Genomic DNA, 15,592 nt, shown 5'->3' with positions numbered 1-15,592 from the left:
GAAGGATGTTAGTATTCCCTAGGAGGAAATCGGAGCTGAAAGGCCAGATTACTTATTTGTGTAGGATGATTCAGCTTTTAAACAGTTGAGTTTGTATTCAGATCTTGAGTAAACTTTCCACTGGCCCATAGCTATACCCCTTTTTATGGGAAAACTTCCACTTGGAATCTATTAATTACATTAATAAACTATGAGGAAAGCTGTTTTTAAAAGAAAACGGCTCAGAATCATGGTGTGATACTTCCTGAGGTGAATCTCAGCCACTCATGCCTTAGGCTGTGGCGATACTAGTAACTAATCCGACCTCTGCATTCCCTAGTTTCCAGGACTCCTAGCATCCTGAACTTCCCAACCTCTTTTATTTTCTTTCTTTCCTTTTTTTTTTTTTTTTTTTTTAAGGCCATATCCATATGGAAGTTCCCAGGCTAGGGATTGAATAGGAGCTACAGCTGCCGGCCTACACCACAGCCACAGTAACATCAGATCCGAGCCGTATCTGCAGCCTACACTGCAGCTCATGGCAACACTGGATCCTTAACCCACTGAGTGAGGCCTGGGATCAAACCTGCATCCTCATGGATTCTAGTCGGATTCTTAAGCCACTGAGCCACAACAGGAACTCCTCCAACCTTCCCAGCCTCTTAAGGTCAGTGTGTAAAATTCCTTTGTGGTGCAGCCAAATGATGAAAAGTAACACTTGGCGAAGAAGTATATAGAAATTGAAGTTGTTTTTCTGAGCAGAAAGGCGACCATTGGACTACGTGGGCATAGGGCTGAATAATACATTTTTTGCCAGAATTGAAACCTTATCCATTAGATTATATAAAATTAAAAATAAGCCTGTTTTGGAGTTCTCTTGTGGCTCAGTGGATTAAGGATCTGCATTGTTGCTGCTGTGGCTCTTGTCACTGCTGTGGTATAGGTTCAGTCTCGGGCCTGAGAACTTCCACATGCTTTGAGTGTGGCCAAAAATGAAAAACAAAAACAACAACAAACAAACTAAAAAAAGCCTGTTTATTAAATTCTTAAAAATTAGTTGAAACGTTTATTCACTTCCTCCTGGAAATACACTAGAAAATATTCTTTTCCTGAGGAAAACAATTTTTTTATACCTGAATTAAACTGTCACTTGAATTTTTTACAATCTAAACTGAGTATCTTGTGGATTTATATTACAGAAAATTAACAAGTCTCTTTTCTTTTTATATGCAGGCAGCTATTTTCAACTTCATCACAAGCTTTTCTACAGAATCAGAAAGTACACAGCTTTTTTCAGTCCATATCATCAGACCCTCTACACAACCTCAGTAAGTGTCCCTCTGCTCCTCTGTAGATATCTGGCATTTTTCTTCCTTGGATTTCTCACATTGCCAGGACATCTTGTATGGGGTTGTCATTTTAGTTAAAGTCAAGGAATAGCAGCATACAATTTAAAAACATTTGTACTTTATAATGAATTATTCACTGCAGTTTTAAGGAAAATAACTTATAAAAGCTAATGTCACAAAAACAGATTGATTCCAAGGCAAGGGCCAGGTATCTCAAACTCATGGGCACCCTGGATCCTCAAGTTACTTGACAGACTTGGCTTACAGGTTGTGGAGATGCTTCAATGCTGCTTGCACAATGGATGACCTCTTACCCTCTGCCCCCACTCACAGTGACCTCCCAGCCTCTGGCCTTAGCCTTTTCTCTTTTCATCTTTGTAGTCACTCGTTCAAATGCCAAGGCACGCCAGACAGAGGATATCTCCCTTTTTACCTCTGCTCACCAATCCCATTGTTAGGCCTTTTTTTTTCTTATGATGCCTAGGCTGTGCAGAGTCGCACTTCTCTCAGATTCTAGTCTCTTACTGTACTATAACTTATCCCAGGATTATCTTGCGGATTAATTGGTTAATCCTCTATTCAGAACTTTAAACAACTTTTGTGAAATTCAAGCCTTGCCATGAGCCCTTTGAGCCTCCCCCCTCTCAGGCTCCCACTGTTCACAGGCTTGACAGCCACTCAGCACACCCTGCCACCTCCTGTCCCAGGGTCTTGGCTCATTCTGCACCCTCTCCTTTGCTACAGTATGTTAAAAATCATACCTGTTTCAGGATTCAACCAAAATATCACCTCTTAAGGATTCACCAGTTTTATTTTATGTTCCTGTGGTTTGGTTTTGCCCTCAGGTTTCAGCATTCATTACAGTCTGTCTTGCATTTTTACACATCTATCTTGACTGCCTCTTTTTTTTTTTTTAGCTAAATATCTTGCCAGTAACATTGATGTGTGCTTTTGAAGAATTTCTGCTAACTTTAAGCACAGCCTCTATGGCAAGTGGCTATGTGTTTTTTTATTTTGTAAATTCTCTGTTGGAATTCCCACTGTGGCACAATGGGATCCACCTGTCTCTGAAGCATTAGGATGCAAATTCAATCCCCAGCCCAGCGCAGTTGGTTAAGGGTCCAGCATTGCTGTGGCTTCAGTGTAGTTCACAACTGTGGCTTGGATCTGATCCTTGGCCTGGCAATTCCATATACTGTGGGGCAGCCAATAAAGAAAAAAAAAAATCTTCTGCTTTCCACAAAGCCGTATTTTTCTATACATAAATAATGCATATTTCCTCAATATGGAGTGAGAGGAAAAAAAGAAGTCAAAAGATAGTATGATTGGGAGTTCCCATTGTGGCTCAGTGGTAATGAACCCAACTAGTATCCATGAAGATGAGGGTTCAATCCCTGGCCTCACTCAGTTGATTAAGGATCCAGCATTACAGTGAGCCTTGGGTGTAGGTTGCAGATGTGGCTCTGATCCTGTGTTGCTGTGGCTGTGGTGTAAGCCAGCAGCTATAGCTCCAATTTGACCCCTAGCCTGGGGACTTCCATATGCTGCAGGTGTGGCCATAAAAAGCAGAAAACAACAAAAATAGTATAACTGGATAATTATTGTAACATGTAACTTTTAGTTTTTCTAATCATTTGTGTTTATGTGTCTATGCCTTAAACATTTTAAACAGGTAGCAACTAGAATTAGTGATTGTTCATGACTAGTTGACTAAGACAAGATGAACAACTCCATGTTAAATTTATGTCTGAGTAGTGGCAATAACTTTTTTAAAAAAAGAATCCTCATCATTCTAGAGCTGAATAGATTTTACAATCAGTCCTTTCTGCTTGAACCAGGAGTGGTTTTTAATGACTGTCTATAAATAGCATCTATTTAATTCTTTTAAAAAGGCGTTGAAGCACAAAGTTAAGCTTTTAATTCAGGTTTTAGCTGGCTTCTTAGGAAAACATGCCCAAGTGAGTAGTACACAAATCACAGAAAACTTGTCTGGAGAGTTTGGCAGTGTCTAAATTAAATGGGTAGTGCCAAAGAGGCTGGTAGATGTTAAGATATCAAAATGTTGTGAAGCCAAAATAATGTGTTAAAGGATATGTTTTAAGATTGTGGAAAATATAATCAGCATATCCAAGTCGTTTCACCGAAGAACACATTGTGGGCAGAGTTAATTTCCACTTACTCTTTTAAGAAAATGACAGCTCTACCTTTTCTCCCAGGAGTAGGAGCAGCATTCCATGTCCTGACATCTGAGAAAATGTTAAACCCTGAAAGACTTAAACTGTTGACCTCTGGAAGCCAGGTGGTCTGTATTTTAATGTGGGAGTCATCCAGTGCATCCCATTGTGTTCTGTGAGTCAGTGTTGGCCCTCGAATTGCTGGTCACTGGCCTGTAGCAGAAAAGGAATGGAGAGGAGATTCTGGGAGTCTTGGTAGCAATCTGACATTGCCATGTTACTATTTCCCATAGAAAGAGTGGGCCATGAGAATTAGACATTTTCAAAACCCTACACAGTACTGATGTTTGAGAAGCACTCATCTAGTCCGTCTCATTTTGATGGGAGCACACACAGGCTGGCAGCTGGGAAGCACCTTGCTCCAGTCCTCTGGCTTTTACAAGGAGCGCCACCTCCATGGTTCAGGGCCTCATCCCCGGTCTGGGGTCTTGTGCTCCATTACCTTGCTTGCTTCAAGGTCCCAACTGCTAGAAATGTTCTTTTTGCCGAGAAGTCTCCATTGCCCCTTCCTTGGGAGAAAAGTAATCATTTTATTTGTTTACCTCTATTATAATTTTCCCTAAATTTGGCATTTAATGCTTTCCACAGATAACTTACAGTCCTCTCTGAAGACTTCTAAGATATTAGAACATTTAAAAGAAGACAGCTCAGAAGCTTCAAGTCAAGAAGAAGGTAGGAGTTCCCGTTGTGTCTCAGTGGTTAAGGAATCCAACTAGTATCCATGAGGATGCAGGTTCGATCCCTGGCCTCCCTCGGTGGGTTAAGGATCCAACATTGCTGTGAGCTGTGGTGTAGGTTGCAGGCACAGCTTGGACTCTGCATTGCTGTAGCTGTGGCGTAGGCTGGCAGCTATAGCTCCGATTTGACCCCTAGCCTGGGAATTTCCATTTGCCTCGAGTGTAGCCCTAAAAAGACACACACACACACACACACACACACAAAACAAAAGAAGAAGGTAAATATCGACTCACTGGGGTCCAAGTCCTTCTGCCTGATATTGTCACAGGCATGGGCAAACAGACCGTTGGAACAGATTAAGGAACCAAGAAACAGACGTATGGGAACTTGGAATGTGATAGGTGGCATTACAGATAAGTGGGGAAAGAATAGACTATTTGATAAATGGTGTTGGCTGGCTTTCCAGTCAAAAAATATTAGATCCCTACTTCCATTGTGCACAAAAGATTCAAGTAAATAACAAAGTATGTATAACATAAAATGTAAAATTTAAATGTTAATAATCTGGGGCATGATGATAGTGGAAATCTTTCTTTTTTTTTTTTGGTCTTTTTAGGGCTGCACTGTGGTATAGGGAGGTTCCCAGGCTAGGGGTTGAATAGGAACTGTAGCCGCTGGCCTACACCACATCCACAGCAGTGTGGGATCCGAGCCGTGTCTACAACCTACACCACAGCTCATGGCAACACCAGATCCTTAATCCTAGTGGAAATCTTTCTAATCTAAATTATTGAGTTTAGAAGTCCCCATTGTGGTTCAGCACGTTATGAACCTGACTGGTAGCCATGAGGATGCAGGTTCTTGATCCCTGGCCTCGATCAGTGGGTTAAGGATCTGGCGTTGTAGCTCTGATTCAATCCCTAGCCTGGGAACTTCCATAAGCTGCAGGTGCAGTCCTAAAAAGCAAAATAAAAGAAAATAAAATAGCACTTAGCATGTAACAATAAACCAGACAGAAGACATTTTCATGGTATTTACAGCTAAAGACTACATCCAGGCTATAGAAAGAATTGCCTAAAAAGCAGTGAGAAAATTAGTCTGGCTAGCAATATGGGGAAAGATAAAGATTGGCAATTCGTAGAAGAAACTCCAATGGTTCGGCCTCATGTATAGTCTGGAAAATGCAGATTAACAATGAGAGATTATTTCACACATTTCCAAGTCTGACATTACCAAGGATATAAAGTAATGGGAACTCTCATCCACTGCAGATGGGAGTCTGAATTGGTACAAATACTCTGCACAGAAACTTGACACTGTGTTGTGAATTGGAGGTGATTGGTGTTGCTACCCAGCAGGTCTGCGTCTGTCGCTATTGTCCATGTGCTCTGGGGACAGGGACTTGGGTTCTCTCAGCAGCTTGTGTGTAGTAATAGTAAGCACCTGGATGCTGTTACAGTTATGAATAGGCTGTGGTGCATTCGTGCTAGGTGGCAATAAAATAAAGGGTACTTATAGTATACTCAGACATGTAGCAGCACCACTGTGTTTGTGAATACACACACATGGGTAGTTAAAATAAAAACATGTACTAGGTTATTTCAATTGGTTAGCCTCTGTAGAGGCAGGGAGTTGAAAGGAATGGAGGAAGACCTTCAGTTGTTTCTGGAATATTTCGTTTCTTAATAAAAAGAGGCAAAAATAGAGATATCTGGGAGGTGGGTACAGGGGTGTTGGTTTTATTAATGTGTGGTTTTTTGATACTTGTGACACTTCATTTTTTTAGTGGTTAAAAAAGAGCCTGAAATTGAATGTTGTGGCTTTGCAGTGGCATGCTCATAGTCAACTTTCATAATTTTGGACAAAGTCAGTTTTTGAGAAGTTATTTAAGGAAATTCAGTCACTTAATTGTGTCTTTGAAAATTTGCTTCTTTAAGGAAATTTCTGTGAAAAATGCTTAGAAGTAAGTGTCCTGCATGGTCTGTTGACACCATTTTGGACGCATAAATAAGTTGTGTCTTCCTTTTGGATTTTGCAGAAGCATTTGGCATTTTGGTATAATAAATTATTTTTCCTCCACTCTAGATGTGTTACAGCACACCGTAATCCACAAGAAACATCCTGGGAAAAGTCCCATCGCGAAGTAGGTATCTAGTTCCAAAAACGTGAATGTCTTTGCATTTTTAAATCAGCATCACATTTTCTTACTGATATATTTGGCTATAATTCTGCCATTTTATATTGTACCTTGTGCCACCTTTTCTGTGTTTCCCTCTCTCGTCTTGCTTTTAGGTGGTTTTTTTGGTTCTGTTTTTCTCTTCTTTTAGCTTTGACAGTTAAGTGTACATTGTTTTTTGATTCTTCTAGTGGCTACTTAGAGTTATGGTCTACATCTTTGACTTAAGAAGGTCTGATATTAATTGTGCTTGTTCTGTAACTTATCTCCTCCTGACTTATAAACTGCAGGTGTCATGTATCTTAATTCTCCCTTTTAAACCTTATGAAACCTTTTTTCATTAATCATTTACATTTTGCCATTGTTTTTCATTCCCTCTTGTATATCTAAGCTTCCTTCTAACTGAAGAACATTTTTGTTTGTTTGTTTGTTTGTTTTAGGGCCGCACCCATGGCATATGGAAGTTACCAGGCTTGGGGTCCAGTCAGAGATACAGCTGCTGGCTTACACCACAGCCCATGGCAATGCCAGATCCTTAACCCACTGGGCAGGGCCAGGGATTGAACCCAAGTCCTCACGGATGCTAGTTGGGTTCACTAACCACTGAGCCACGATGGGAACTCCTAACTGAAGAACGTTTTTGAGTATTTCCTGTTGTCGTATCTGTTTGTAGTGAATTCATTTTGTCTTTATCTGGAAAAAATGTTGATTTTGGCTTCATCTTTGAAAGATACTTTTACTTAAAGGACATAGGCATGTAGGCTGCATTTTTTTGTTGGTGCTTTGAAGCTTTGGGTTCATTGTCTGCTGGTCTAGTGCCTTTGGTCCTTCACTTCCTGTCCTCCCAGCCCAGTTTGATTTCTGCTGCGAATCACACAAAATGATTTACTCCTGACTCCTCTCTCATTGCAACTGTCCCTCTGCAGAAATGTGCCTCAGAATGTCCACCTTCTGCCTTGAGACCTTGCTGATTCTGTGGGGCCTGCTTTAGCCCTTGAACCAGCACAGTTCAGATGTACAGGTTCATTTGCCCCAGGGGTCAGCCCTTGACTGGTGGGTAGCTCCAGCTTCCTGCTCTTTGGGGAGGTGATTCTGGGGACCCAGCCAGTCTGAGCCTCTGTTGCTGGTAGCAGCAGCCTCAGTAAAGGACCCTCATGCTGCTTTTCCTCTCTTCTGTTTCACTGTCCCCACTCCTTGCTTCCTTGTTCTGAAATCACCTCCCAGATCAACTGTGTCATCCCAGATTCTGCTTTTCTAGGGAACTCAAGACAGCTGGTATCCATTGTTTCAGTCTTATTGTTATACTTTCAAAGTTAGTGTGCTTTTTCTAAACTCTGCTGTGTTTTTGAGATTTTATCATTGTCTGGTCTTCAGTAGTTTTCCTGCTATGTTTGTAGCTTTTTTTGAATGAGTTCTGCCTCTTGAGTCTGAAGCTTGATAGCATTTGGTTTTAGAGAAGCCCAAGCCATTTTCTCTTGACATATTGTTTCTGCTTGCTTCTCTTGTTCTCTCTTCTGAGACACGAGTGCTTACAGGTTAGACTTTTCATCATGTCCCACGTGTTCTCTCAAACTTTCTTGGTGTTTTTCATATTTTTTTTTCTCTCAGTGCTCCAATCTATTTTCTTTGGGCCAAATTTCTTCTTCATTGATTTTTTTTTTTTTAATTTGTTTCCATCCACAGAGTTCTTAATTTCACTTTGGTTCTTTTTTGTATTTTCTGCTGTTTTCCCAAAATTCTGTCATAGTCCTTGGCTAACATTAAGCACTGTTACTTTAGGGTCCATGTCCAGTTACTTCATTCTCTGGGTTCTCCTTGAGTCTGTTTCTGTTGTCTCTCTCTTTCAGTTTTCAGTCACATGATCCCCCCTTCACTTGCCTTAGAGATGTGCACAGTACCTAGCGATTGTCTCAAGACGGGGGTTGTACCCCAGCTGTGAGCTGTGCAAGGCAACTCTAAAGACGGAATGTGCCTTTGTTATCCACCTACTTAGAATTAGGTACTAATTATTAAACAGTTAAGAGAGCTGTGTACTGGTTTATTCTTGCAGTATACTTTCTTTTTGTTTAGAGCTATTACTAGGCATTTTATTAAAAAATAATATACTAAAGAAAGGCTATTGTAGATTCTTTGTTACATGATTAGTAGGTTAGATTATTGAGGACAGAGTTTCATACTTGCATGAACTCTTCTTTTGATAGCACTATTGGTACAAGTTGTTCTCCATTGGACGGTCTCACCTTGCAGTATTCTGAGCAGAATGGAATTGTGGATTGGAGGAAGCAAACCTGCACTACTGTTCAGCACCCGGAGCACTGTGTGGCCTTAGCTGACCAGGTATTGGGGCTTAGCTTTGTCTTTGTGCCATACTCTTCAGGTATTGTTGATCCATGAGAGTCAAATTTTGTAATTGTTGTTATGTCAGCTAGTGTATCTGGTAAGAAGAAATGAAAGAATATAAGCATTAGACTTTAAACTTAATTGGGGCATTCCCTTCATGGCTCAGCAGTTAATGAACCTGACTAGGATTCATGAGGATGAGGGTTCAATCCCTGGCCTTGCTCAGTGGCATTGCTGTGAGCTGTGGTGTAGGTCGCAGATGTGGCTCGGATCATGCATTGCTGTGGCTGTGGTGTAGGCCAGCAGCTGTAGCTCTAAATTAACCCCTAGCCTGGGAACTTCCATAAGCCGTGGGTGTGGCCCTAAAAAGCAAAAGAAAAAAAACCCTTAATTGGTATATGTAATCTAAGCTCTGCTGAGACCTGAGAAATTTAGATTACATTTAATGTTCAGAAAATTAGTGTATTTTAATGCAATGCTTAAACTATTTAATCTAACAGGGATATATTGTTAATGCCAAATTTTTTGCTTTTGAAAGAAGTATTCACATTTCAATCACTGTCTTGCTGTTGGTGATGTGAATTTTGAAATTATCTCTCATGAGTAGTTGGGCCAATTTACCAACACTCCTGAATGTAATTAATTAGGAAATGCTTCTTTCTTAGGAGCTGATGTAATGAGAGAGCAGAATCCTCTCAAGTGTGTTTAGGATACATGGTACCACAGATAAAGGGGGATGCATATTGATGCAGCTATAGTGAAAACCACCTTCTCTCTAGGAAATAGATTTTTATTCCTGCTCTCTACGCAGATCCAAAAATCTCCACTCAGGTTTTTATTCCTGCTCTATACTCAGATCAGTATATGTTATGGTAGTAACATATACTGGGATGTGCTTTTATGAAATAAAGCATTAAAGCAGATCTTCAGACATCGTGTGTTATCTTAGGCTTATTTAATGGCCTATTTTCAGGTCCAATTGATTATACTTTTACTCTCTTCCTTCTTAGAGTTGACGCAATAGTGTGTTGCAGCTTTACTAACCTGAACTTTAAGAGAGTACTAGTAAGGAGTTCCCGTCGTGGCGCAGTGGTTAACAAATCCGACTAGGAACCATGAGGTTGCGGGTTCGGTCCCTGCCCTTGCTCAGTGGGTTAACGATCCGGCGTTGCCGTGAGCTGTGGTGTAGGTTGCAGACGCGGCTCGGATCCCGCGTTGCTGTGGCTCTGGCGTAGGCCGGTGGCTACAGCTCCGATTAGACCCCTAGCCTGGGAACCTCCATATGCCGCGGGAGCGGCCCAAGAAATAGCAACAACAACAACAACAAAAAAGACAAAAGACAAAAAAAAAAAAAAAAAGAGAGAGTACTAGTAAACCTGTAGCAGATACCAGTTATTTGATTGTGTTTTATTTTGTGATTTAAAAAAAAAAAGATGCGTGGAGTCCCGTTGTGTCTTAGTAGCTTACAAACCTGACTAGTATCCATGAGGATGCAGGTTTGATCCCTGGTTAAGTATATGGTGTTGCCATGATCTGTGGTATAGGTCACAGGTGTGGCTCAGATCTGGCATTGCTGTGGCTGTGGTATAGGCCGGCCACTGCAGTTCTGATTCAACACCTAGCCTGGGAACTTCTGTTAGCTGCAAGGGCAGCCCTAAAAAACAAAACAAAACAAATGTCCATTTTAAAAGCAAAATGCCAAATAGACATTTTTCTCATGATTAACATTATTTGTCAGAGACTATGCAGATTTTAGTGGATAAGGTAGGTAATAACTTCAAAAGGTTGGAAATAAAAATTTATTAGAATGTACAACTGGGAATGCATTATTTTAATGTTTGATATCAGAATAAGAGTATGTCTACATGAATGTAGTTTTGCTTTAATCTGGTTTCTTTTTATTCTTTCCACTAGCATTCAACTGAAAAACGAAGCTTATCTTCAATAAATAAGAAGAAAGGAAAGCCACAAATAGAAAAGTAGGTTCAATTTAATGTTTCTAATGGTAGAAATTGTTAAGAAAAGGCAACGTTGATTATGGGCATGTCTAGTTTATGTAGTACTAAATAGTATTTTTCCCTTAGTTTTCTTTATATCTTAATTTTGGGCTTTTTTTTATTTCTAAGTAATTAACATGTGCAGGTAATAAAAAGCCATTGTCAAATATTATATTCAATTGGGGGGGCAAAATTCATAGTCCTGTGCCCTAAAGGGTAAATTTTACATTTATATTATACCTCACAAAACTTTTTTTAATTATGAAAAAAACTTTGGAGGTAATTTTGTTAATACTGTGCTTAATGTGCTCTCTAGAGAACTTTATAAAAAATATTGGTAACATGTATATTTTTGCTTAGGGAGAAAATTAAGAAAACTGACAACAGATTGAATAGTAGAATGAATGGTATTCGACTCACCACTCCCCAGCATGCCCATGGTGGATCTGTGAAAGGTAAGGGAATTATTCTTTCAAATACCCATCACTTGGAATTCCCATTGTGGCTTAGCAGTGACAAACCCAACTAGTGTCCATGAGGACATGGGTTTGATCCCTGGACTTGCTCAGTGGGTTAATCCAGCTTTACCATGAGCTGTGGTGTGTGTCACAGACATGGCTTGGATCCCACGTTGCTGTGGCTATGGCGTAGACTAGCAGCTGCAGCTCCAATTCAACCCGTAGCCTGGGAACCTCCGTATTGCTGCTGGTGCGGCCCTGAAAAAAAAAAAAAAAAAACTATCACTTAAATGTATTTAGTGTGATATCTGTTACAGTACGTATTGAGCTGTCATGTGGAATCCTGATATACTTTTATCCTGCATTGATGTGAATAGTGATTCCTGAATTAACTCCATCAATACTTCAGAATTGTTTAATGCAGGAAATCTGATTCAGCCACCAAGATAAAGTCTTCTCTGTTACAGTTACATGCGCCCACCTTTTCCTTCCTCACTTGTTTCCTTCTAGAGCCAGTCCCTACTCCAGAGCAGAGGCCTGCAGAACTTGCAGGGTCTTTCTACACCCATGGAAGCCTGTACTCGTTCAAGTCATTTTTCAGAATCTTGTTGACTCCTTCATGGTTTTCTTTGGTTTGTTTTTCTTTATAGGGCCACACTTTCGGCATATGGAAGTTCCCAGGCCTGAGTTCAAATCAGTACTGCACCCGTCGGCCAACACTGCGTCCACAGAGATGCCAGAACTGAGCCACATCTGTGACCTACACCACAGCTCATGGCAACGCCAAATCCTTAACCCACTGAGAGAGGCCAAATATCAAACCTGCATCCTCATGAACACTAGTCAGATTCATTTCTGTTGAGCCACCACAGGAACTCCCCTGACTTTTTCATGTTTTAATGACTGTCCTTTGTGGAGTTTTTGGGGGGCTTTAGGGGAATTCAGACCCTTAGGTTTTTGTTGTGCTAGATTTGTATGGTTTCCATTTATCTACATTATTATGAGGTTTCTTTATTTTTAGGTGAAAGATTTTTGTGTCATTTGACTGAGAAATGTCCCTTGTATTGGTTCATTGGTAACTTTTCTGTGTTACGTTTACAATTAATAGTAAAGATTTTTTTAAAAAGCATAAAAACCCACAGACCTCTAGGAGGATGTTTTGTCCATATGTTTATCTAACACATATGTTGATGACTGGCTCTACAAGTCAGACTTTTTTTAATTTAAGTTTTATTCAGATGTTAGTACATTCAACTGTAATACAACATAAATTCCAGAATATGTCAATTATGTTAATGGAGTATGTTTTTAAACTAGATATTTATTTAGATTTAATATTGATAAGGAAATATGGTTATATTGATGGGGAAATATGGTCATATTTAATTCTAAAATCATCTGGCCAACTCATTGAATTAATTAACTAAGCTGTCTTTGGGGGAAAAATGACATAAAAAAAAATGTTGTTTATGAGTATACTGTAACAGTATCTTCAAGGTTTCCTGTGGTGGCAGCTAAAAGGAAGAGGAAAAGGCTAAAATAAGGAAGACATGAGTTCTCTGTCAGTGGATAATTAAAAATCGCTTCTGCCAGGTCTCTCTGTTTCCTCCTCCTGGTTCATTTTCTACATTACTACCATATTTGTCTTCTAAAGCGCATAATCAGGTCATTCTGCAGTTGAAATTTCTGTCGAATATATGCCACCCTCCTAAGATCACTCTGTCTCTTGTTTCTCACATAATTTGGGAACTACACTAAAATATTTGTAACCATTCTTTCCTATTTAGCTTCATATTTTCAGAGAAGTGTATGGACTTTGATCTCAGACAAACGTGGGTTTAAATCTTCACTCCACCAGTTTCTTAAATTTGTAAAAGAGGAATAATATCTGTCCCACCACATTGTAACTTTAGTGTGGTAAAATATGAAATCCATTTAGTTAGTATCAAGCACAGAGGTTTTCAGTAATTTAGTTCCTTTTCCCTGTTCTGAAAAGTTACTGTGCAGGTTATTAAGAGATTTTTTTTTTTTTTTGTCTTTTGTCTTTTTAGAGCTGCACCAGTGGCATATGGAGGTTCCCAGGCTAGGGGTCTAATCAGAGCTATTGCTGCCTACACCACAGCTTACAGCAAGGCCGGATCCTTAACCCACTGAATGAGGCCAGGGATCGAACCCACAGCTTCATGGTTCCTAGTCAGATTCGTTTCTGCTGACGGGAACTCCCATCACGTGTATTTTTGCATTGTATTTTAAAGTCTCAAGTATTAAATCTCTGCACTAAAGAGATGTATGCATTACTTAAATTATTAAGAACTCTGTCCCAGTGTGTCACCCATGTTTCTTCACCCTACTCTTCTGTTGCTGATTTTGGCACCAGAAAGTTTGGAGTGAATGAGGTAGTTAACCTCTCAGTTTCTTTTAAAAGATTACAGTGATTCAAGGTCTTCAGCTTCCTTTAATAACCCATCATGGTTCTATCATCTGATGTATCTGAATGGTTCTTAAGTCTAACTTCTGTTTGTTCATAAATACTAATAGCTAGATTTTTATTTTTAGAATAGTGGCTAATGTTAAGTTTTTTTTCATCTTAGTAACATTCATGACCTTTTATCCTTTGAGATAATAACAAATAAAAAATATTATATCTATTTAAAAAGGCAGTTTGTGGAATACCCTTTGGCATGATGTTTTCATCCTTACCTTCATACCTTCTGACTCCATAGGATCATATATTTTCTGATAATGAAAATTCCAAAGACTACACAAATCTGAAGCACCTGGATCATCAAAAAGGGAAACTGTGTTTTGTATATAGATTTATGTATTTATTTAGTTCTTTGAAAATTGCAAGTTAATATGACAGTTTGGTGATAAGAATGTTTACTAGATATAATCCAAAGAAAATCATTTTATAAATTATGTCTTTGAGAAGTAACTGCCTGTTTTTTTAAACACGCTAAAACTTACTCTTTGAAGTTTCAAAGACTTCACTGAGTTTTAGTGAACAAATCTTGGCTCACTCTACCCCAGTGGTTCTTCTTTAGTCTATCATTTCTGGTTTGAGACTATTTTATTGAGTCATTGATTGTCTTAATATTTGAATTGTTCATTTTGTTATGCTGGTATATTTTGTGTTGACATATGCACAATTTCCACATGGGCCCATTTTATAGGTTTCATTTTCACTAGTCTAGTTTAATGCCAGCTTTTTTGACCACTATGCACGTGAGATTTTCTTTCTTTCTTTCTTTCTTTTTTTTTTTTTTTTTTTTTTTTTTTTGCTTTTTCATTTGGAGGTTCCCAGGCTAGGGGTCTAATCGAAGCTACAGCTGCCTGGGCCTACACCACAGCTACAGCAATGCCAGATTCAAAGCCGCATCTGCGACCTACACCTCAGCTCATGGCAATGCTGTATCTTTAACCCACTGAGCGAAGCCAGGGATCGAACCCACAACTTCATGGTTCCTAATCAGATTTGTTTCCGCTACACCTTGACAGGAACTCTGAGATTATCTTTCTTTGGAGAGCAGTCTACTTGTATCCCTTTCCTTAGGCATATTGTGACTGGTAATTCAGAACCTATTATTGTGTGTAAATATATACCAGGTTACTTCTCTATAAAATTATTACTTGCCTAAGTGCCACTTTACTTAGCCTCATGAGCTTTTGTGCAGTTTTCCCTTCAAAGTTTCGCATTTTATTACCCAGAAGGAATTGGCAACATCTGCATTTTTAAAGATTTTATTCTTCTTCAGTATTCATTGACCATTTTTCCGCTGCCGGGCTCGGCTAGGTTTATCTTTTTTTCCCTTCTTCTTCCTCTTCCTTTTACAGCTGCAACTGTGGCATATGGAAGTTTCCTGGCTAGGGGTCAAATTGCAGCTGCAGCTGTAGGCCTGTGCCACAGCAGTGCCAGATCTGGCAATGGCAGATCCCTAACCCACTGAGTGAGGCTAGGGATTGAACCCACATCCTTACAGAGACTATGTTAGGTTCTTAACCTGCTCAGCCACAGTGGGAACTCCTAGGCTAGGTTATCTTTAACGGTGTTTAACGTATTACGGATTTATTCCCTTCAAAAGATACAAGTTAGTCAACTTGCCCATTACACAAATTGTCTTTTCTCTATTACATATTTTATTCAAAAGATTAATAACTACCAGGTTGCAATGGAAATGATTCACTCATCCATAGTTCTTAGGATCCCTCTGGAATGCCTTATATGGGGAATTATTTCACTATGCATGTGTCAATGCTTGCTGCAAGGCAGACACTATGCTAGCCACTGGACTTACAGAAATTAATAGGACAGTTGCCTAAGTATGTGCTGGTGTAGGAAAGATTTGGTGTGACTGACAGGTTCTGCACTCAACCTCCAACC

At 39.6% G+C, this 15,592-nt stretch overlaps 1 protein-coding gene across 1 annotated transcript in view; it reads left to right on the top strand.

The window, feature by feature from the left end:
• Positions 1–15,592, top strand: part of ZCCHC2 (zinc finger CCHC-type containing 2) — a 57,328-nt gene that overhangs the window by 32,371 nt on the left and 9,365 nt on the right. Inside the window, exons 6-11 of the mRNA XM_021099630.1 lie at positions 1,213–1,307; positions 4,151–4,234; positions 6,326–6,383; positions 8,618–8,753; positions 10,671–10,735; positions 11,114–11,208. Coding sequence (XP_020955289.1) covers positions 1,213–1,307; positions 4,151–4,234; positions 6,326–6,383; positions 8,618–8,753; positions 10,671–10,735; positions 11,114–11,208 — 533 coding nt within the window. The remainder of the gene's footprint in view (positions 1–1,212; positions 1,308–4,150; positions 4,235–6,325; positions 6,384–8,617; positions 8,754–10,670; positions 10,736–11,113; positions 11,209–15,592) is intronic.

This window comes from Sus scrofa, chromosome 1, assembly GCF_000003025.6.
Source record: "Sus scrofa isolate TJ Tabasco breed Duroc chromosome 1, Sscrofa11.1, whole genome shotgun sequence".
Taxonomy (NCBI): domain Eukaryota; kingdom Metazoa; phylum Chordata; class Mammalia; order Artiodactyla; family Suidae; genus Sus; species Sus scrofa.
This window is presented reverse-complemented; position numbering and strand designations above follow the sequence as displayed.